Source organism: Arvicola amphibius, chromosome 15 (assembly GCF_903992535.2).
Source record: "Arvicola amphibius chromosome 15, mArvAmp1.2, whole genome shotgun sequence".
Classification (NCBI taxonomy): domain Eukaryota; kingdom Metazoa; phylum Chordata; class Mammalia; order Rodentia; family Cricetidae; genus Arvicola; species Arvicola amphibius.
Genome location: NC_052061.1, coordinates 17298802 through 17321097, shown reverse-complemented (window position 1 = coordinate 17321097; position 22296 = coordinate 17298802). Strand labels below are relative to the sequence as shown.

General features: G+C 43.4%; 1 protein-coding gene across 10 annotated transcripts in view; it reads right to left on the bottom strand.

The window, feature by feature from the left end:
* Window positions 1-22296, bottom strand: part of Slc10a7 (solute carrier family 10 member 7) — a 214165-nt gene that overhangs the window by 60331 nt on the left and 131538 nt on the right. For 9 of the 10 annotated variants that reach the window (XM_038312442.2, XM_038312438.2, XM_038312439.2 and 6 more), the window contains one exon: window positions 2198-2233. The exons of the other annotated variant lie outside the window; for it this stretch is intronic. In XM_038312442.2, coding sequence (XP_038168370.1) covers window positions 2198-2233 — 36 coding nt within the window. The remainder of the gene's footprint in view (window positions 1-2197; window positions 2234-22296) is intronic. 10 annotated transcript variants of the gene reach the window in all.

Genomic DNA, 22296 nt, shown 5'->3' with positions numbered 1-22296 from the left:
GAAAGCTTGAAATAATGTGATGTTAAAACACTCATCAGCATCTAGTTTACATGGGAAGTAGAAAAAGACAGGATCTCCTGAGTAAATTGGGAGCTTGGGAGTGTGGGGATCATGGGAGAGGGCTGAAGGGAAGTGGGGAGGAAGAGAGGAAAGCAGAGAAAAATATATAGCTCAATAAAAACAATAAAAAAACCACTCATCAGTGACACAATGTCTTATTATGACATGCAGACAGAAAGGAAGGTGGGGCTGGTTCTCCTTTGGGTTTTTAATCAAAATAGGGCACCACTCATTCCAGGTCTCAACCACCTAATTGTGGCTGAAACTCTACCCCACACTCTGTGCACGTGTGTGGATGCACACTATGGAGGCCAAAGGTCAACCTTAGACTCTTTCCTGGTTGTGCTCTATCTTAACAGGATCTTGCTATTGTCCTGAAGCTCCCTGGTTTGGCCAGGTTGGTCGGCCAGTGAGGCTTGGGATGTGCCTTCCTGGCACTGAGATTACAAGTGTGTGTCTTCATCTCCTGCTTCTTACATGGGTTCTGGGGCTCACACTCGGGTCCTCAGGCTTGCCTAGCAAGCACTTTACCATTGACACGCCCACTCGCCGCCAGCTCTTCTTGACTGTTACAGGAATAAGGGCTCCACATTTGGTAAGGTACAAGACCTAGGCTATTCAGCCTATTATTGTGCACAGGTTAGGTGCTGGGTGCTACACCTGCCCCGGGACCTCAGACTAGCCTGCATTTTGTACCTGCAGAGGGCTCAGGTAAGTTCTCCTTGGGATGCCAGATCTTGGTCAAAAACACTAATGGATAATTTCAGTTCCTCACATCTAATGTGCTGGTAGGCACGCAACAATGCAAATAATTTGACTCTTGCCAATTCTGAATTGCAGGAGCCCAAATGCATGAGGTTCGTCCTGCTGAGGGAAGTGATTTGACTCGACTCTTCTGACCTTGGCAGAGTGGAGCCGGCATTTCAGAAGGCAAGGTAAGGCTGTGGCTTATTACTTTGAAGGTAATGGCTTTCATGAAAGATGCAGAATCCAACTGTTTGATAGTATATCTAGCCTTTTCTCCTTCCTACACAGCTGGTAAGGAATGAAGTCCCTCACTCTATTACTCTAATTGAATTTCAACTTGGGTAATTATGCTATAATTAAATAAATTTTCCCCATAGTTTTAATTCACTGACAAATAGTGCTAGTCAAACAGCTTCATTTCATTCCCAGACACGCGTCCCCACTACATTTCCATGATAAGTGGAGTGATTTATATTTGGAAGATGTGTGTGGAAAAACTGCACAGTTCATAAAATATTTTAGGTATCATTTATGATTACATATGCTTTGCCCAGCATGAGATAACATTAATTTCTATTATAATCTTTCATCTAATTTCTCATATGCTTAGTGCCAAAGGAAATAAGACAGTTAATTAGCATTTCTTGTTTTCAGACTTTTGCTGAGTTACTCAGTGGCCTGTATCTACTTGTAGTTTTGACCTTTCCCCTTATGGCTTGTTTTGTTGTCCTTAAGAGGCGGGCTGCATTAGGAGTTTCTGCTTTCCATTTTACAAATGGGACCATCGTGGTAGTATTCCCAGGGTTAGGGAGAGAGTTGTAGCAAACACCAGCTTTGGGGTCTCAGCTGCCTTTAGGTCTCCTAGCTCGAGGTTCTTTTTCTCAAAAACCAACCAACACTGGGTCACTATTAATCACTTAGCTTTACAAGAAAAAAAATGACAAGCAGTACATGTGTAATTCAGGCCATAGGTCACTGGTTTATGATAATTAATGATTTATCCAGGAGCAGGAGGCCTAATTACTAGGACCAGATGCTGTCCTTGCAGTGCAAGGCTGTGGGATTTTCTGAGTCTCAGGGTTAATACTCTGGGCTCTGCTGGGAGGGGGCTCAAATGGGTCGCCAAGTTATACAGAAGAATCCAGTTTTCAGTGTTCTCCTGAAGGTTGACCTTGCAGATCTGAAGAAGGCTTGTGTGTGTGTGTGTGTGTGTGTGTGTGTGTGTGTGTGTGTGATCTTTTTTTCCCTCATGGTGCTAGGATGTAAATACAGGAAAGGCCTTATACATGCTAGGAACGCCATCAACTACCAGTCACATCTGTAGTCCAGGAGATGGTAGTTAATAAAATACATCAATAAAAGATATGGAAGGCATTATCAAAATACTCACGAATAGAAGCAGTAGCAGTGGTGTTACAACAATGCCCTGAAAGAAATGAGAGAATGGTCATGTGTTGGCCTAGAAAGACAGAGCGGTCATTTGTTGGCCTAGAAAGCCAGAGCGGTCATTTGTTGGCCTAGAAAGCAACTTCTCCCGCCATTTTGGTGGGAGCGCTGGTCATTTCACTGCTGTTTAACAAACTGAGAAGAGAAAGACGGCTCTCCCACCATCAATTAATTTCGCCTTAATGGTTATTTATATTAGACAACATTAAAGTTACGACCACCCAATTCTCCTTAAATTCACCTGTCCTCTGTTCAGATCTAAATCCCCTTTCCTGTTTCAAACGTCCCACATGGGTGGAACCTGAAGGCTGGCAAATCTTCTCATTCGAGGCCTTCTGCTCTAGTTTGGGTAAAGTGTCCCTTTTTGAGAGAAGACAGGTGGTTCAGTCCCCGTTGGGGTCCTCTCCTGAGCAAAGACCATGTCGGCTGTGATGAATGAGGTGTCGTGATTTCGTAATGTGAACTGATCTCCCCTAGGAAATGAGCTGCGATCTCAAAACTCATTTCAGTTGATTAGACTCTGTCTCCATGGTGGAAGGGAAGTCTTTCATCTAATCCAGCCACACAGGACCACCTCCGTCCCTCTGCCTCCCCCAGGCAGAAATGAGCAAAAGATTTGTTTTCTTCCATGACAGGGAACAGTTTGAGGCTCTTGTCAGTGAGGGAGGATACAAGCATTTAGCTTGCTTTAAAGGTATGCTTTTGAGTTGGGAATCAACACGACAGGCATCACTTGAGAGAGCGGACGATGTGTCTGAGTTATTCCTCTATTTCTCAGCTTCATTGGGATTTACATAAGGAAAAGAACTTCATATTTTTAATAATGCACTGTATAAGACTTTGAAATTTCAGAGTCTGAATGTGTGTATGCATGTGAGAAAGAAAGGGGGACCGAGAGACCAAGGGCTGTCATTTTCACCCATAAACAGTCCCTTCTGTCTTTGGTCTTTGCTCTTACTCCACAGTTGTGAATATGGCATAAGGACGTACACTATGTGAACAATAACGGCAATGACTTTTTAATATTATACTCATGTGAATATCCTTATATAGACTAGTTTACTATTATACTCATGTGAATATCCTTATATAGACTAGTTTACTATTATACTCATGTGAATATCCTTATATAGACTAGTTTACTATTGGCTAATGGAATATAATTGTTTATTATGCAAATTTAAACAAGTGTCAAAAGGGAGCAGAACAGTTTAATCTAAGGGTCATACTTTTAATCTCTGCATTACAGCACATATTGTGGCTTGTGAATCCCATGGTTTTCTATGAAGCAGGTCTCACTAGCACATTTTGGAGGGATAGATGTGCCAAGCCCAAATAATTTTAACTTAGAAAGGCTACTGCCCCAGGCTGAGGGTGAACTGCAAAGGTAGAATGCTTAGTCTTGCAGGCACAAGGCTCTGCTGCTGCTGCTGCTGCTGCTGATAATAAAACAGAATAAAGACTACTATACTTTATTCTTACATTTATTTTGTGTGTGCACGTGCACACATCTACTACAAGGCATGTGTGAAGGTCAGAGGACAACTTATAGAAGCCCATTCTCTTCTTCCACCATGTAGGTCCTGGAGCTCAAATTCAGGCCAAAAAGCTTTGGCAGCAGTGCCTTACCTACTAAGCTATCTCACAGGCCTGAAAGGCTACGTCATTTTAGTGATTTGGAATATATTTAGAATTTGGATGGAGTTCCAAGCTTTACAAAGTAATGTAAAAGTGAGCCACTCAGCTGCATGACAATATTTAGAAACGTTTATCAAACATCCCTTACACACCTGCTCTGCTCCTTCATGGCCGGTGAAGGGTGAATCCAACATGGCTCCTATACTTCAATAGCTAGTAGCCTAGTTGGGCATGCTGGTCTAGGGACAAGTTCAGTACAAAGTGAGCTGTAAAGCTAAATATTCTGATGTGAGAGACATAGAGTGAAGGAGAGGGTGACTGTTTACCTTTGGGGGATTTTATGGTAGAAGAGATACTGAGGTTGGAGAATTAACGGGAAGTGATCTGGAAGGGAAAAGGGCTAGCCCAGGCCGGGAAGGTATTCTACAGGATGAGAAGCTGAGCAGAGAAGCACAGAAGCATGTGAACAGAGCACACAGAGACCAGTTCACCAAGGCCTCTGAGGCCTGCTGCCCTATGTGCAACAGCAAGCTACCCAGGTATAATGAGTTAATAGTTTAGCACATGGAATGCGGATTTGAACCTAACTAGTTTTTAATCTTTGTCCATTATTTCACCTCAGCGCCAACAGAACACAGCAGAAGCTGGCGTTATGTTGATTGTTTTGTTACCAGCTTAGCAGCACTGTTGAGAAACACGCACGGCATCTGTGATGGGATAAGAAATTTTTACATAAGAGAAAGGTTGAGCATGTCACTTTGGTGACGTGTGTCTTGTACTAGAGTTGACAGCGTCCTGGTTATCACACATCACACTACTCTTCCTGATGGCCATTTCAGTTTTCTTGACAATAACCAGATGCCAACAGGAGCAGTAAGAATATGAGTCCTACAACGCTATTTTGTTTGTAGCACATTCGTGCGTGTTTTCAAACTGACCCTCCCCTATGAAGCTCCCCTGTTTCTCTCCTCTCCACACAGGGAAAGAAGGTTCTGAAAAGCTAAGCAACCCAAATCAAGGTCGCATAGCAAAGATGGCGGAAGCTCGGCATGAGCCAGCATCACCCAATTCTAAACTCTCTGGTCATCTGAAAGCAGATCTCACCACCAGCACATCCCTTTCTGCGGAACTCCACCCACGTGGAGCAGTTGCTGAGGGCCTCTCAGAGATGACCTCATTCCGGAAGGCAGAGCACAGTTATCTGCAGGGTTCTCCGGGCAGATATTTCAAACATGCAGTAACCTATACAATAACTTCTCTGCTTCTACCAAGAACGAACAACATTTAGTCCTGAGATATTAAAAATTTGCTGGATAGGATGCACTTTGTAATTCAAGTTTAAATATTCCTCATTATTTTTTAATAAGTGTGGTTCGACTTCATTAACTACGACTGGATTATCAGGCAAGGCTGAACCCTCTTTTTCAGTTTTATTAGGAACTGAGTCATCTCCAATGCCATCGGCTGTGATATGAGCACTATTAAGTTTGGGTGAAGTCATCTAATTTATTACTAAATGTATAACAGCCCGTATTTAGTAAGTACTCATGTCAGATATTGTGCTAAGGACTTTATGTCTACTATTGTATGAAAGCCTCACGACCACCCTATGAGCTCTGCGCTATAATTATCCTCACATACAAGGTAAGGGCTGGAACTCGGACACGGCCAGGAAAGCGTGGAGGACACTCGACTCCCTAACTTTAGAACCCAGACTTTCGATTGATGACCATACAGTCTTCAGGGGCCCGAAAGAGGGCTCAGGGTAAGGTGTTGGCTGTTTGATGACCCAGGTCTCGTGGTGCATGACGGCGCATATAAAGGTAGAAGGAAACACTGACTCCAAGGAAGTTGTCCCGACTTCCTAGAGTTCACCTGTGGCAAGTCCCCCTCCCCATCTCTCTCTCTCTCACACACAATCATAAATATATTAAATTAAAAGTCTTTATAGTAAATATTAAGCCATTTCTTTGGAGTTCTATTTTAAGGGTTAAATCAGAGAGAAACTTAAACTCAGTGTGCCTTTTGATGACATGAACTGAACTATAAAGTGAGCCACTGTGTGGTGTGGCTAATGCAGCCCTTTAAAGCGCAGGTTCGGCAAATATCAGTGGTAACAGTGGGGAGTGTGTGCACTCAAAATATGATAGCAACGAATACTAAAAGCTAGAAAGTCAAATAAACATGGGTTTACAAAAGTCTCACTTTATTTTTTTCTCCTTTCTCTTTCCAACGTAACTCCTCTACTGTGGAAAGCCAAAGCACTTCCAACAGAAGACCCGTCTGAAGGGTCAAGGTAAAGCCACCGTCTCTTACAGCTGTTGTCATGTAAAGCCTGCTGCTGCAACACCTAGAGAACTCAAGCTATGGGAGTGATGGCTTTCACTGTCTTCTGGAAGACTTCCCGAACAGCCATTTACACAGGTGATGTGAGTCACTGAGTCAACATATGCTAATGACCACAGTGGAAAGAGAAGAGGGTGTCAAGTCTGATGCTGTCATCCTGCCACTCGCCAATGAACAAGGAAACCTGGGAAAAGCAAGAGAATTGCAACATGCCTCTCTCAGCAATGGGACTCATTCATAAAAAGCAAAACTGAAGTGAACTCCTCCTATTTTAACAGAAAAACTTATGAAGAGGTTTTACTGTAACAGCTACAGTGATCTTACAGTTACTGATGTCTGAGGTCACTTCCTAGTCCCCTACTGTATAACTTGACTACACAGAATGACAGGAAGTCAGCTTTGCAAAAGATTTTGGGACCACTTGGTCTAGTCCTTACAAGAAATGTGAGGGGAGTGGCTGTGTCTTGGCCAAGGAACCTCCAATCCCAGACAGCACTTGCTCTTACCAATCAATGGCCCTGACTAAAGGTCCAACATGAGAGAAACACTTCCCTTTTTTATTCCTTTTTTAGTTTTTCAAGACAGGATTTCTTGATATAACAGCCCTAGCTGTTCCAGAACTCATTCTGTAATCCAGGCTGGCCTCAAACTCACAGAGATCCACCTGCCTCTGCCTCCTGAGTTCTGGAATTAAAGGTGTGCACCACTATGCCAAACCCCAAACCATCAACATGGCTGTCTGTCATCCTTTGCAGCAATTCTGGGGAAAGCCCACCTTTCCTCCATGCCGGGGGCCTTTTAACTGACTCATGCATGGTATAATGAGACTCCTGGCCTCTTTAGCTCTTTCCTCTGGTGATAGTTTGGTAGTAATGCTGCTGTTAGCACTAAGTCCCCCAATAGTCGCAAAGTCCTTGGATCCTACTACTCTTCATCCTAGGACTGTTTTGAACTGTCTTCTAAATGTACCTTTACCAAGATGCATTCAGAGATGGATGTGTAATAGAAATGTCCTGATTTGTAGAAATGAGACAGAAAGGGAGCATCTGTCCTTGCAGTGGGAAGCTGGAGCTCACTGACCAACCTATGGAGTCTATAGTTACCTGGGCAGACACTGGCCAACCCAAGGATTCACAGTTACCTGGGCAGACACTGGCCAACCCAAGGATTCACAGTTACCTGGACAGACACTGGCCAACCCAAGGATTCTACAGTTACCTGGGCAGACACTGGCCAACCTAAGGATTCTACAGTTACCTGGGCAGACACTGGCCAACCTAAGGATTCTACAGTTATCTGGGTAGACATTGGACAATCCAAGGTTTCCACGGCTACCTCGGTGGACACTGAACAACCCAAGGATTCCACAGCTACCAGGGCAGACAATGGACAACCTAAGGATTCCACAGCTACCAGGGCAGACAGACCTTTCTTTCTTTGATTCCTACTTAAAATAATGTAGTGACCTGACTATTGAAATTATACCTGGCACGAGTGAGAAGGAAACACTGAACACGCAACAAACCTGCTTAGGGATTTATTAGAGGGGGCGTGTACAGGCCTGGGGAAGTCAGTGTGCAAAGAGAGGAAGATGGCATGTCCAGGTTTTAAAAGCTGCCTAGTGAAAACACACAGGGTGTTGACATGGCTATGTCATACACAGATGATGGGGCTCATGCATGTGCACAAGGACTTAGCTGAGTCATACACGGATGATGCAATCACGCAGGGCCCTTTAACATCCCAGTGGGCCATTAGGCGCTTCTGCCTGAGGGCTTGTCTGCACATACATGGACCCCAGAACCCAGAAGTATCAATCTTATGTGGCTGAAATCATTATAACTATGAAACACGTGTTAATTTATACAAATGATTTGTTTTGTAGTAGGGGAAAATGGCCCTAAAGTTTATTGTTTTATTGCCCTATAATTAAAAACTAACCAGTTCTGTCTGTAATGTAAATGTATTTAACATGTTTTTCGGGTGGCCTATATATAAATGTCTACTGTCACCTTAGAAGCCATATAATGTGCTGATGCCTCATTATCCTTGAGAGCGAATGTCCGGTCTATTTGCTCCACATATGTAAGGAAGTCATGCTGTCAACTTTTTGAAAATTAAACATTAGCAATACCCTTCCTTTATTCATAGGTCTGTGCAAAAATTAACTTTAAAAAGTTAACAACAATGATTCCTCCAGCTCTGTACCTTTTGCCTTGAGGCTAACATACAAAAGGTATGTTAAAACGCTAGGGAAAGTTCATCCTTCAGGAACAAGGTTATGGCAAGACAGTAGGTGATTCTCGTGAACAAATTCAAAGCATTAGGTTATAAAAGGGTGGTATGGGCAGTTCTGAAGATACCTAAATCTAAACAAAATCGGCAGGATACACAGTCAACAATATATGATAACACAAACATCGACGGCAAAGTGCATGAGCTCTGTGTGTCTGTAATCACAACACTAGTGAGGCCAGCTGGGGCTAAATGAGATTCTGTCCCCCCCAACCCAACAAACCCCTTCATGAAATTACAATGACAATGGTTATCACACGGCCCAAGAACGACATACTAGCTGAGTGAGGCTGTAACCCAGCAACAATGACACAAACACAGCCATGGCTTCCGGGTGCTCAGAGACCAGGACACGCACCTATAATAACGGGATCACACGAGTGCTCAGAGACCAGGACACGCACCTATAATAACGGGATAACACACAAAACAAAAACCTCAGAGAGTGCTGAAAGGGCTCAGGTGGGGTCAGAAGGGAACAGAGAAGAGCCTGCAGAAACTCAAACTGAGGAGCACAGCGGGCTATGCAGTTGAGAAGAATGAACTTGAAAACCCAAAGACACAGACTGGTCTACTAATTAATCCATCATGGAGTCTGGTCTCCGTATCAGTGATGGAACACCACAAGAAGAGCCTGGGCAGCCATGAGTGTGGGACAGGAATCTGTGGGGATGGCGTGGTGACAGCGTGGTGGCAGGTTACAAGAGAGTAAAGCAAGGGGACTGAAGCGGAGGAAACCTGTCACACTCTAGGCGGAAGTTGATGTGCGCTAAGGGGATGGGGTTTTGAGAAGGAGACAAAGAGAAGACAAATGATGGAGGAGGCCCCCGAAGACGGATGGACGAATCAGTTCGCTGAGTGCAAGGACAGGGACAGTGAGGAAAGTAGATAATTTCTTAGTTTTCTGTGCTAGGTGATGCTTGACCAAACAGGGCACCACAGAGCCAAGTACTCAGCTAAAGTGGCTTTGGAGTTAAATAATCTCATTTTCCTTGGGCAAGAAAAGTGTGAGGAGTCCATGAGGCCCTGCGCTGGAGACGCAGCAGGTGGCTACACGGGCCTGAAGCTGACTGCTAGGGCAGGACAGCGGACACAACTGATTGCATCCCCAGCACACAGTCGGTAGGGCCCTGCAGCAGAGGAGAGGCACAGGTAAAGAATACAGAATGTAGGCTTAAGCCCTGCACTGGAAGACTGGTGAGACAATTAAACAGGAAGGGACTGGGGTGGTGAAGGGAAGAAGGGAGCAAAGGAGGAGGCGGAAGGACAGAGTTTGGCCAACTCTCTTAAGAGCCAAGACTCCGGAGTCAGAGGCCAGGGCATTTGTCAGTCAGCACACCACTGAAGCAGGCATTTGTGTCCTTCCCCGTGCTCCCATGTCCAGCAGGAGATGCAGACGCTCAGGATGACGCCCACATGGGCCATGGGATGGATTCTAGGAAAGAATACTGTCTCAAATAGGGAATAAGCATCTTTTGTAATGGGGAGAGGCAGGCCAGTCCTTTCTCCTTGGGAAGATTCAAGTCAAACAGGCTTGAAAAGGCCATGAACATGGGAGAGGACTGCGTCTGTGCTCCATAAATATACTAAAACACAAGACAGAGCTGTCTTCCACCAGAGGAAGTGCCAGGAACTTAGTCAACACTGGGTCAATTAAACACACAAGTTTACCAAGCTCGCTATCACTTTCTTCAAACATAATCATATGGCTAATAACCTCAGACAGGTAAGGACAACCAGATAATCACTTCGCAATGATCAAAAAAAAAGTTCCTCGAAGACAACAATGATTTTGGACACTATCCTTGAAATAAAGTAAGATTCTGACCAATGGAACTGGTGTCCAACTCACAATTTCCTCTTTCCTTTTTAAAACGGACAAATCCACTAGGTGTCCTTTTGACATCTAGGCCCTTGATAGGTTGGAATGTGTTCTCAGAACTGGCAGCAGCGGACTATTGCCCAGACCAACTATTTCATAATCTTCATTTTGGACGTGTCTCTGGGCAGTCTGCAGGTGAGGTTACGAATGTGAGTGGATTTAGAACCTAAGCAGAAGAGTGTTGGGCGGATAATTAACTGACGCTGCGCTGCTGGACTCGCTCCACTTGGCTGTCGTACCTGGACAACAGCCAGGGACGACAACAGGTAAGTAAACAGGAATGGTAACAGGTACCCTGCGGGCGATGACTGGCGGATCTCTTTGCCTTAGTGTTGCTCTGAATTAACAACTGTATTTCACACACAAAAAAGAAGGGCAACAGGCTAGTCTCTCTAATAACTTGGCTCTCAGTGCAGCCGCGCCGACCCCTGGAGTATCACGGCACATTCTTCTGTAACTCCTTATCGGCTGTTACATGATTAACTGAGTTTTAATCTTGCTCCAGATGGACATCAAACGACTTGCTAGCAGTGCATATGATCCACGTTCTTCCTTTTTCGGTGTGCACAGTGACGTCTACACAAATCCAGGAGTAGATAGTTCCTGCCCACTTTCTACTGTCTGCAGGACTTGTGAGCAGTCACAATTGGCAGTTTTCTCAGGAGTTGCTAAGGTCATCTGTCTGAGCCAGCAGAAAGAGCCTGCTCTTATCTTGACAACTTCCTTTGCCAACACTGACTTCAGTATTTCTGATCCAAAGATGGCCCTCTTTGCTGAAGGCAATGGTGAAAAGGACCGGTGGGGAGGAGGGATAAAAATGTTGAACTGGACAAACTGAATTTAGGGCCCTAATGTTCAGAGTTGCAAAGCAGATAAAGAACAAACACCAAAAGGAAAAACATATATGTTACTATCACGGACACAGCAGATGTCAGCGATGACAAACAGTGTCAAAATACATGATTTCTCTTTTGGCAGATTTGTTTGTCTTTTTGTCTTTTTTTTTTTTTTTTTTTTTTTGATACGTGATCAAACTTGCTATGTAATGAAGGCTGGCCTTGAATACCTGATCTTCCTGTGTCCACCCCCTAAGTGTGGGAATTACAGATATACGCCACCCAAGTTTGACTTTCTTTTTGCTTTTAAAGTAAATAATTAATCTTACTCTCTGGCTATGGAAACTCACCATCCCGTATTTAATAGTTAGTTGCTAACTTGGTCTTTTCTATGCAGATTAAGAGTGATAATTAATGCCCAAGCAAGATTTTCTGTGTTTTCCAAGGAAATTCCATGTAAATCTTCTGCTTGTTTACAGATTTAAAACACAACAAGGAAACCTGAAGAAGTATCTTAAAATTCCTTATCTATATGCAACAGGCCTAGAGACATCAGAAGGAAATAGAGTGAAGGGTTAGTTTCTGGGATGACACTATGAAGACACAGGCTTCTGGGGCTAAGGCAAAATCTTAGTGGCAAAGGATCATTTGGTCCACAGGCCTCCTCTGTGGGCACACAGCTGCAATCAAGGGTCTGTAGTATGGCTTTCCTGGGACAATGAGAACACTCTGTCCATTATTAGTCTAGAAAACACTATGCACAAGAAGCACATCTACCTAATGTCAGGAGGCTCAGTCCACACAGCCCGATGGTTGGCCAAAGCTCACCTAACTGGAACATATCCATAGGAATGTGTGGAGCTTTTACTTTAGATTCACTGCTTTGGGGGTGTCTTAGTTAGGGTTCTTATTGCTGTGAAGAGACACCATGACTACAGCAACTCTTATAAAGGAAGACATTTAACTGGGATGGCTTACAGTTTCAGAGATCTAGTCCAATATTATCATGTCAGGACATGGTGGTATGCAGGCAGACACCTTATGAGAAGACACTATCTTACGTGCTTTAACACTTTTACATTGGTAATAGCGAGTCAGTGGACACATAACAAATGCTTGCTGACTATGTATGCTAAGCCTTTTTATGCTTTTTGTATACACATAATTCATGTAGTCCTTAAACACACTTATGACCAAATGTTGTTACGATTTTCATTTTACAGACAAGAAAACAGAAGTAGACAGGAGAATTATACAGAAATTTAAGAGGGAAGGGTGGGGTGGGGTGGGATGGGAACCCATGATTGCTACCATTATGTGTTTGTCTACATCCTGATTAAGAGTTCTCTGAGGACTTAGGGAAATGGAGGACGTCAGAAATGATCAATACCTCCTTTTACACCCTCTGAAACTGAGACCCAAGGACGGTGATCTCAGCATTCCAAGCTGCAGTGTAGTGGAAGAAAGCACGAGAACCAGCAAGGGTACCACAGCCCATGCCCACATGTGCTCAGGTAAGCAGCTGGAGAGCAGTCCACATCCAGAAGGCTCAAAGGTCACTGCCTGAAGTGTTACTGGCTATAGGCACACAAGCAAAAAGAAAAGGTATGTGGGGCATTACAACAAACCAGAAACAGGGACTGTTGAAGAGAATAACCTTACAATAGGTGCTCTCTTCTGTCTCCCTGCTTAAAACAACAATAACAAAAAACAAAACAAAACAAAACAAAAACAGCTGGGCAGGTGTGGTACATGCCTTTAATCCTAGCGCTCACGAGGGAGAAACAGGCAGATAGATATCTGTGAGTTTGAGGTCAATCTGATCTACAGAGTGAGCTCCAGGACAGTAAGGGCTACACACAGATACCTTTTCTCAAACAAACAAATAAACAACAAACAACTCCACAAAACAAGACAAAACCAGCCCAATGCTAATACGGCAAGGGAGGAACATGTCTACAAAGTTCACAAAAGGCAGGTACATGCAAGGTGGAGGCTAGGGGCAGAACGAGGGCCAACGAGGAAAGAAACACAGACAATGAAATGAAGAATCTGGGCCTTGAGGATTTTAATTCAGGCCTCTAGGTGCTGGGGGGGGGGGGACGCTTTCTAGAATAAGGCATTGCAAATAACAGTTTAATCAAAACTACAGTTCAGATTTATTCCACAGTTTTAATCTAAACATACAGACAGAAAGCAGACCTCCATTCATGTGAAATGAATGGGTGTGGCAAGGTGCCACCCCTTCTGCATGTTTCTAAAGGATAGCACTCTCTGCTGCGGGTACTAATGCACTGGTCAACACCGAGTATGAGCCAGACAAGATGAGTAGAACAGCTGCATCCCATCTGCCGTGTCTCATGCATCAGTAGTCTGATTTGTTACAGTTTTCATAATATTTCTTAGTCAGACCCCCCCCCCAAGCATAGAAAACTAGCTCTCAATGTTGTCTCTCACAGAGGCTCCAGACCAGAGAAGATGAATTAACTAACACTCCTAAAGATATCTGTACCTCCTGTGAGCATCAGTGGTCCCCGGCCTCTCCTCCTGTGAGCATCAGTGGTCCCCGGCCTTTCCTCCTGTGAGCATCAGTGGTCCCCGGCCTCTCCTCCTGTGAGCATCAGTGGTCCCTGGTCTTTCTTCCCCACCACAAGGCAAAGAGGGGTAGGATTCCTGTGTCAGGTTGTTTTTTCAAAGTCTACTTCCCTAGCCACCTTCCACCATCAGTGTCAGTTAGGAATTAGTTTCTACTTTAGTAACACATGATTTAAAACTGAGTATCAGTAGGTGGGAAAGGAAAACAATCCTGGAGTGGACGTAACTTACACATAGGTCTCTGGGGTACTGCTAGGCAAAGCCACAAGAACTGGAGACAGGAGGGAAAGTTGGGACTGGGCCAGCAGACAGTGACCTCTAATAACTACTAAGATGACCGCGGAGTTCTTGGTGCACAGTGCTGAACTGTAGGATTCCTGTTCCTGTTAGAGCTGGAAAGCATCCTACAAGCCTGATGACCTAAGTTCGAGTCTTCAGAGCCAAGAAAGTAGAAAGCAGTAGTGGTAAAAAAAAAAAAACAATACTGACTCATTTTGCAAAATTATTTACAGCAAATTCCCCTTAATGCTTCAGTTAAGACTTATCCCAATTTAGTTACTTCTGGGTCTTAATTAAATAGCAAGTTTTGTAAATAATGAAAAACAATTTGGAGCAGAAATAGCTGTATTTATAATCACACCATATATTTATTGATTGTGTGTGTGTGTGTGTGTGTGTGTGTGTACACATGTTTGCATGTGTAGGTCATAGGACAGCTTTCTGGAGTTGGGTCTCTCTTATGGTGCCTGAGGCAGGGTCTCTTCATGGTAGCTGCCCAGAGAACTTCTAGAAGTTCTAGTTCTGTCTAGATAGGTAGAACTTCTATCTTTGCCTTCTATTTTGGCTTAGGAGTGCTGGGATTATAGGTATGCCCCACTATGCCTAGCTTTGGACGTGGCTCCAGAGAGTACATTCAGGGTACCTGGCTTGCAAGGCTAGCCTGACCCTGAGTCTGCTCACCAGGTATTTGGTTTTTGTTACTGTTTGGTTGTATTCTGAGGCAGGGTCTTTTCACACTGCTGAGGTTGGGCTCACATTTAGCAATCTTTCAGCTTCTGCCTACCAAGGACTGATGTTATCACAACTGGTTAGGTTTTTATTCTTAAATGTATTCTGATAAATATTTCCATATCTTTGGATCTTAAAAGTACCAAAGAGTAAGAAGTGAACATCAGAAAAATTAAAAAAAAAAACACATTTAACTAAATCTTAAGGAAAATGAAAAACCTGAGTCAACATAATTTTTCTAGTTCCCCAGTAGAGGGCAACTTCTACACACTTTGACAGTTTAGAAGAAAGAAAAGAAATGAAAAGAAAAGAAGGAAGGAAGGAAGGAAGGAAGGAAGGAAGGAAGGAAGGAAGGAAAAAAGGAAGGAAGGAAGGAAGGAAGGAAGGAAAAAAGAAAGGAAGAAAAAAGGAAGGAAGGAAGGAAGAGAAGAAAAGGAAGGAAGGAAGGAAGGAAGGAAAAAAAGAAGGAAAGAAGGAAGGAAAAGGAAGGAAGGAAGGAAGGAAGGAAGGAAAAAAGGAAGGAAGGAAAAAAGGAAGGAAGGAAGGAAGGAAGGAAGGAAGGAAGGAAGGAAGGAGGGAAGAAAGAAAGAAATTCCCCCAAACTACCAACTCCAAATACACATACATCAAATCTGTAAGAAGCAGGAGACATTTGAAGTACAACAAAACGGTCCGTTAAAGAAACTTCTCTCTACTGGCAGCTATAGAATATCACTTATAGGATTTCCCTAATTAGAAGCTGAACACATCTAATGAACAATTAGCATGATGATCAATGTGAGCATAGCTGCAAGACTTGTAACCACAGTTCACATAGCAGAGATGTCAGTAACTGCAACATAAGATGAAAATAGAACACTGTTCGAACGACCCATTTTGACTGAATTGGTGTGCCTGACTTATAGAGGACTCTCAAGTGAATATATATGTTTTCAATAAGAATAAAAAAAGAAAAGTCAGCAGGCTCAAACATTTGACAGGTGTGACTGGTTTTGATATTATAAAATCTGAATTAATTCTTATAGTGCTCGTATTATTAATGACAGCAGGCATAGACATAACTGCATGTAGGGTTACATAGGCAGCCTGAGTAAAATTCCACTACACACTCACTATGTTGTGTTCTATCCAGCAGCTGGACACAATGTCACATGTTTTCATTTGGTCCTTCATTTAGCACTTTGCCTTTTTTTTTTAAATAAAAAGTATATGTATATTTGGTATGTGTTGACACGCATGTGGGTATGCATGTATGTTCACACATGTGTGGGTATATGTGTATGGATGAACACATGCATGTGTGCACATGGAGGCCTGAAGATGATACTGGGTGTCTTACTGAATTGCTTTCCACCTAGTTGACTGGACCAGGCCCGGGGCTGGCCCAAAGCTCATAGATTTTGGCTACTCCAGGTAGCCAGCATGTCCTGGAATCCCCTGTCTCTGTCTCCCAAGTGCTGGGATTAGAGGTATCCACCATGCCTGCCTAGGTCTTATGTGGGTTCTGGATATCTCAGTTCTGACCCTCACACTTGCAGGGTAAGCCCTCTGAGACATCTACTCTCAGCCCCTCATTCAACACTTTCTTACTGAATGCTTACAATGTAGCAGACACCATTCTGGAAGTTAAGAATACAGATTGACAAAATCCTCTGCATTCTCAGAGTTTATGTGCCCTGTAGTAAAGTGCGCGCGCGCGCGCGCGCGCGCGCGCGCGCGCGCGCGCGCACACACACACACACACAAACACACACACACACACACACCTGCAACATATAATACATCTTCTAAAATGATAAGCGTACAAGGTGCATGGTTACCTAGCTCCTAAAACCAGTGCTTTCAATATGGATGACAACTACAAGGAAAACTGAATTTTTTCGGGATTTAATACTGCCCTTGTGCAAGCAAATTACTGCAGGAATCCCAGCAGGAAAAGCTTAGCTGTGCAGAAAGCTAAAAGGATGAAAAATAGGATTTTCTAGTAACCACCGAAGTGAGAGACAAAGAGGGACACAGAGCACGGCAGTGTCCAGCACCATCCGCGAGTGCTGCAGGGGCTGAGGACACGGCTTCGGCCGTCACAGCGCTCACTCGACTGCACACAGCCTCGCCTCTGCTTGCTCCCATGAACGCCGGGTGCTCTTCCCCAAAGACAGTATGAGCACATTGCATTCTTTTATTTAACTTATTTTACTGTTTTTTTTTAACACAAAGTTATTTTAATCCATCTCTGACTCCTCTTGATTCTACCATAAAAATTAGTTATACAATTTTGCTTGAAATTGATAAGTTCTATGGTATATGGTGTTGATTGGTTTGATATTTGAAGTAAGAATCACAAGCTTCAGAAGCAGCCAGGAAATATGACCTTTGACTGATTAGAGTGGCAAACAGTAAAAGGAAAAAGTGTTTTCACTGGACAGAGAAGCCACCAGTAACTTCATCAGTTCACGCACAGCGCGACAATCTCCTAACAAGGGTTTCCTGTGGAAATACTAACTGGAATACTGACCATTTTTTTAAAGTCAGGAACTTTTATAACAGATTTACTGTACAACCATCATTTATTTTTCATCTGAAATTTCCATTTGCAAAAGTAAGACCCTTGTATCATTGCATTTGTAATACTGCTTAAAACACACATTTGCTTTCATGTCATATTTGATTTTAAATGGACTTTTAAATTTATAAATATTATGCAAAGGAAAACACATGGCACTAGGTGGCGCTGTGGGACCTTGCAGGGCAAAGGAACACTGGAAAATGTGTGCTAGACAAATTATTATGGTTGATTATGTGCATTTAAATGCAGATGAAATATTATGTGTGTACAGTCCAATGCCACTCTCATAATAGGAACAGCACAGCGTTGACGCAAGCTCCACAGAAGCCTTCCAGGAAGACACACCCTCACTTCAAATCCCTTGTTCTAATCTAAGGTCCTTAACATTTTTTTCTCATATAACAAATGCATTTTTGAAGCATATTCCTTAATCAACCATTACTTTTATTTACTTTAAAGATACCGCTTATTTAAGACTAAAAGCATTTTCATTTAAGACTAAAGTGAAACAATAATTATGTATTTTTACCAAAGGATTTTTCTCTAAGATAGATTCTCAGGTCACAGTGCACACTAATTCTGGGCTGCTTGTTGCTAAGCTGCTAGTCTGGATGTAGCTGCGGGTTCATCAAGGTGAGCATAGGAATTAGGCAGTGGTGGGAAGAAGAGAGACCTGGGCGCTACCTATGCTCAAATTCGGAGAACACCCCCCCCCACATACACACACTTCTATGAGAGCACTAGCTGTCTTCTTCATGTGGCCTGCAGGCAGCTCATCCATGCCTGCTCACTGAATCCAACAGGCCCTTCCCCTCCCCAACCATTTACCTGTGAGTGAGGAATCTCACAGATAATTTAGGTCAAATGAAGGAGTGCAAGCCGCCTGACATCTGTTGACAAAGTTTTATTATGCATGTCTGTCCCTCCTTAAAGAGCAAAGGCTACTGATGCCACGGAAGGCAAAATCTAGAGTTCAAAAGTATGGATTGTCTAAGATGAGTTATGGCTCAAAAATCCCCAAACTAAAATACTTATAGAACAGACAGGAGTGTCTGACTACTGTAAATTTTAAAAGCATAAAATTTATCCTCATGAGATGGAGCTTAACGTTACAGGTGCACGGTATGTATGATTAAAGGCAATGAAAGTGAATTTTTAACATAGTTAACAAAGTTTGTGTTCAGGAATGTTGTTTTTCAAGTCTGTCAACACCTAGGACAGCTTCAGCTGCCTTCAGAAAGCCCTTCTGTGCCGCCTAGGAAAGTAATAGAAAGTCGTGTCATTCCTGAACTTTCAGAGAACACAGAGGGGACAACTCTCACAGGTCAGGTCTTGAAAAATAAACGATGTACAGGATAGCTAGGTTGTGGCACAGGAAGCTGACTGAGCAGCAGCAAGCCACGCGTGGATTCAGTTCACCTGAGCACCCAAGGCAAAAAGATAAGGGAATTTCAAGCATCATGTTGTCTAAACATAGGTGTCTCTGTAAACATTAGGAAACATCAAGAATTTTGAGAGCATCTGATGGATTCGGGTGCGCATGGAAAGAGGAAGGTGGAAACAGACTAGCGTCTTATGGTCTCTTTTCCCTTCACTTCCTCCACAGCCTGCCTTCTCTTTCCAAGAAGAGTTTTTGGGCTTAATCAGTATCTTCTCTGAAACAACAATTCTCAGAGTGGTCTGGGAACCAAAGGGTCCCCTCAGACCTCTGAAGGTCAGAGGGTTAAAAACTATCTTCAAGATAACAGTAGCAATCACTTTACTTGCTTTTCCCCATTCGCTGTCTCATATTATAATGCACACAGTTTTCCAGAAGCGATGTGATGTGTGTGAGATTGCAGCAGATTTTCTACAGAAAGGGCAGATTCTAGCGGTCTGGCGCCAAGCCCAAGAGGAGCAGATCTGCCAAATGTACAATGACGACACTCCTTACCAGTTTTTGGTTTTGTTTGGAAACATGGAGTTTGGCACTATTTTTTAAATTAATGCTTTCTAAGTTTTCATTTTAAATAGGATAAGTGCAGCAAGAGAACACCCATATAAGCAAAGCTCTCTCTGGCCTCAGCTAACAGTTTGAAGACACTGTTGATGACGGAAGCTGCTCGCATCTTGGTATGATTTCTTCTAAGTGTTGACATGAACCTGCTTTCAGAATGAGATGCTGTTAGGAGCTTGGAGAATGGGGCATCACTATGGGTACACAGCAGTGACACAGGTCAGGTACTCTGGGTTTGTTGCAGGCACAGGTGGGGCAATCCAGGCAGAAGAGAGAACAGAGGGAATCTAGGGTGGTTGATGGTGCATGTTGACATTGGGCTGGGGTTCAATGTTGTATCTCAAAACAGACCATTTCCTCCGCTTTCTCTTGTTGCTCAAACTCCAAGAGCTTCCAAGCAGCCTCCATATGGATCGAAATGCCATCCTTCATTAAAGAGTGCCACCACATCTGCATGGCCTGCTTCAACTGGCCCGTCTTACTCTACTTCTCCCAGTCTCTCTGTCTCTTTCCAAACGCCAGCTGTGGGTCTTCCATCCATTTTTTTTGACTGAGCTGTGCTCCCTCTCACCTGCTTCCTGTGGTCAGTGAGGGAGCCTCCCTGCCAGTATCTATTCCTATCGAATACACAGACACGCTACCTAGTAGCACGCAGCATAGTTACAACCTTCTGTTTATTCATGCGCCTATCCCATGTGCTGGGAATGCCACTCGGTGATTTGCCTACACACAGTGCCCTGGGTTTGATCTCCTACACAACAGATCAACAAAACCAACAGAAACTACATCAGATCGCTTTTGTCTGGGCTGAAAGTTTTATGAGGGACCAAGCTTATTTTGCTCTATCTTATATTCTCTGTTTTTAGAAATATGCCTCAGGTAGAACAATATCTCAATCAAGGGTTGTTTTCTGTATACCCATATGTGTGCGTGTATGTGTGCACGCATCTCCTCTCTCTCTCTCTCTCTCTCTCTCTCTCTCTCTCTCTCTCTCTCTCTCTCTCTCTCTCTCTCTCTCTGTGTGTGTGTGTGTGTGTGTGTGTGTGTGTGCATATGTGTGTAGAGGTCATAGGTCAATGTCAGATTACTTACATTACCACTCTCCACCTTCTCTCTTATTCTTATTCTTTTTTTTTTTTTTTTACATTTTTTAAAAATTTACATATGTGAGTGTTTCCCCTGCATGTATGTGCACTGTGCCCACAAGCCAGAAGAGGGCACTGGATCTCCTGGGACTGGAGACACAGACAGCTGTGAATCACCATGTAGGTGCTGGAAATCTAACCCTGGTCCTCTCCAAGACCAAGGGCTCCTAAACTCTGAGCCACCTCCAGCCCCCACTTTAGATTTTGAAATCAGGACTCTCACAGATTCAGCAAGCCCTGGGGCCAACAAGCCCTAGGGATCATGTTGTATCTGCAGCTCCCAGCACGGGGGTCACAGATGCATGCCACCATGTGAGTGCTGAGGATCTGAACACAGGTCATGCTCACACTCAACAGCTGGTCCAGCTGATCCCAGCCTCCTCGACTAAGTTTCTATCGGCAGGCAGTGTCTGCTAAACATACTGGCCAGTCACTACACATTCTGTAAGTGTGACGTGTTCTGAACCAAGCCATGGTGTGGTTAATGTCCCCATTAACGAGGACAAAGAAGCCACTGCACAGATGGCAGCTAACTTGCTCATGGGCAAGCAATGATCTCTGAAGTCAGGATTAAATCTGAAGCCTGCAGAGCTCTATACTGTGGCTCATTCTCTGATGGATTATAAACAATATGGACTTAGCCATCGTTTGATATGGCTGGAATTCAGAATTCTTGCTCCTAGAAATCAATGACTAATTTACAAACTCTAAGAGCAATTTGCAAACTGAAGGCTGAATAAGAAAGCTGTTTTTAGTGCTTAAATGGTGGAGCATGTTCTGAAGTTAAACAGTGTTTAAGAGCCATTCTAAACAGTCATTTTTGTGAAGGGGTTTACTAGCTGTGTGTTCTGCTTCCTCAAAGTAAAGGGCGATTCAAGGGATGTGGGCAAAACAAAACCTCTTTCTGGCTACATCAAATTATCATGGTAAATGTTCAGAACAAGACAGAAACTCTTTGTTCTGTGAAATTGTATTTTGAAAAGGGAATTAAATCAAAATAAAGCAAGAAGTTTAATAATTGCTAAGGGGCTCCCTTTATATTTGAATTACAATTTTCAGTTATGTTTATTTCTTGTTATGAAGTCGATGATGACCTGAACTTACGGTTTTGTCTACACCTCCCAAATGCGGGGATCACATGAGTCTGTCACCTCACACTCAGGGCTCCGTGCAGACCAGACAGGTTCTCTGCTAATATCCAGAATACACACTGCACAGCAAAGTCAAAGTCTAGGACAGCTATAAATCCTAACAATCTACTGTTTACCTGAAAAAATTCATTTATTTTTATGTTTAAAATTCAATTTTATGTGATTTTTGTAGTTTTATTCAATGATAATTACAGACCACTGATGTTATGGTGGGCACATGACAAAGGATTTGGAAAATCATGGCAAAGGGCCTTTAGTTTCTACCTTGAGCCAACTTGCAAAAAAGCCATGGCACAAAAAATGGGAAGGCTGGCTACTGGGGACGATGGAAGCCTGAGATGGATGAGGATTCTGAAAGGGATGACGGCTAACCTGAGACTGAAGGGGTCTGGATGGCCAAGGAAGGCAGAGGCTACAGTGCCAGGAAATGGCTGGAGTGGGCCGAGCAAGGAGGACACACAAAAGCCATGACAGGGCTCTCAAGCACAACACTCATGAGAAGACAACCAGTCCTGCTGTGTAGCATTCTCACCTTTTATAATTAAATTAAAAGGGGCAATTAGATTAGGGGATGATTCAAAGGGC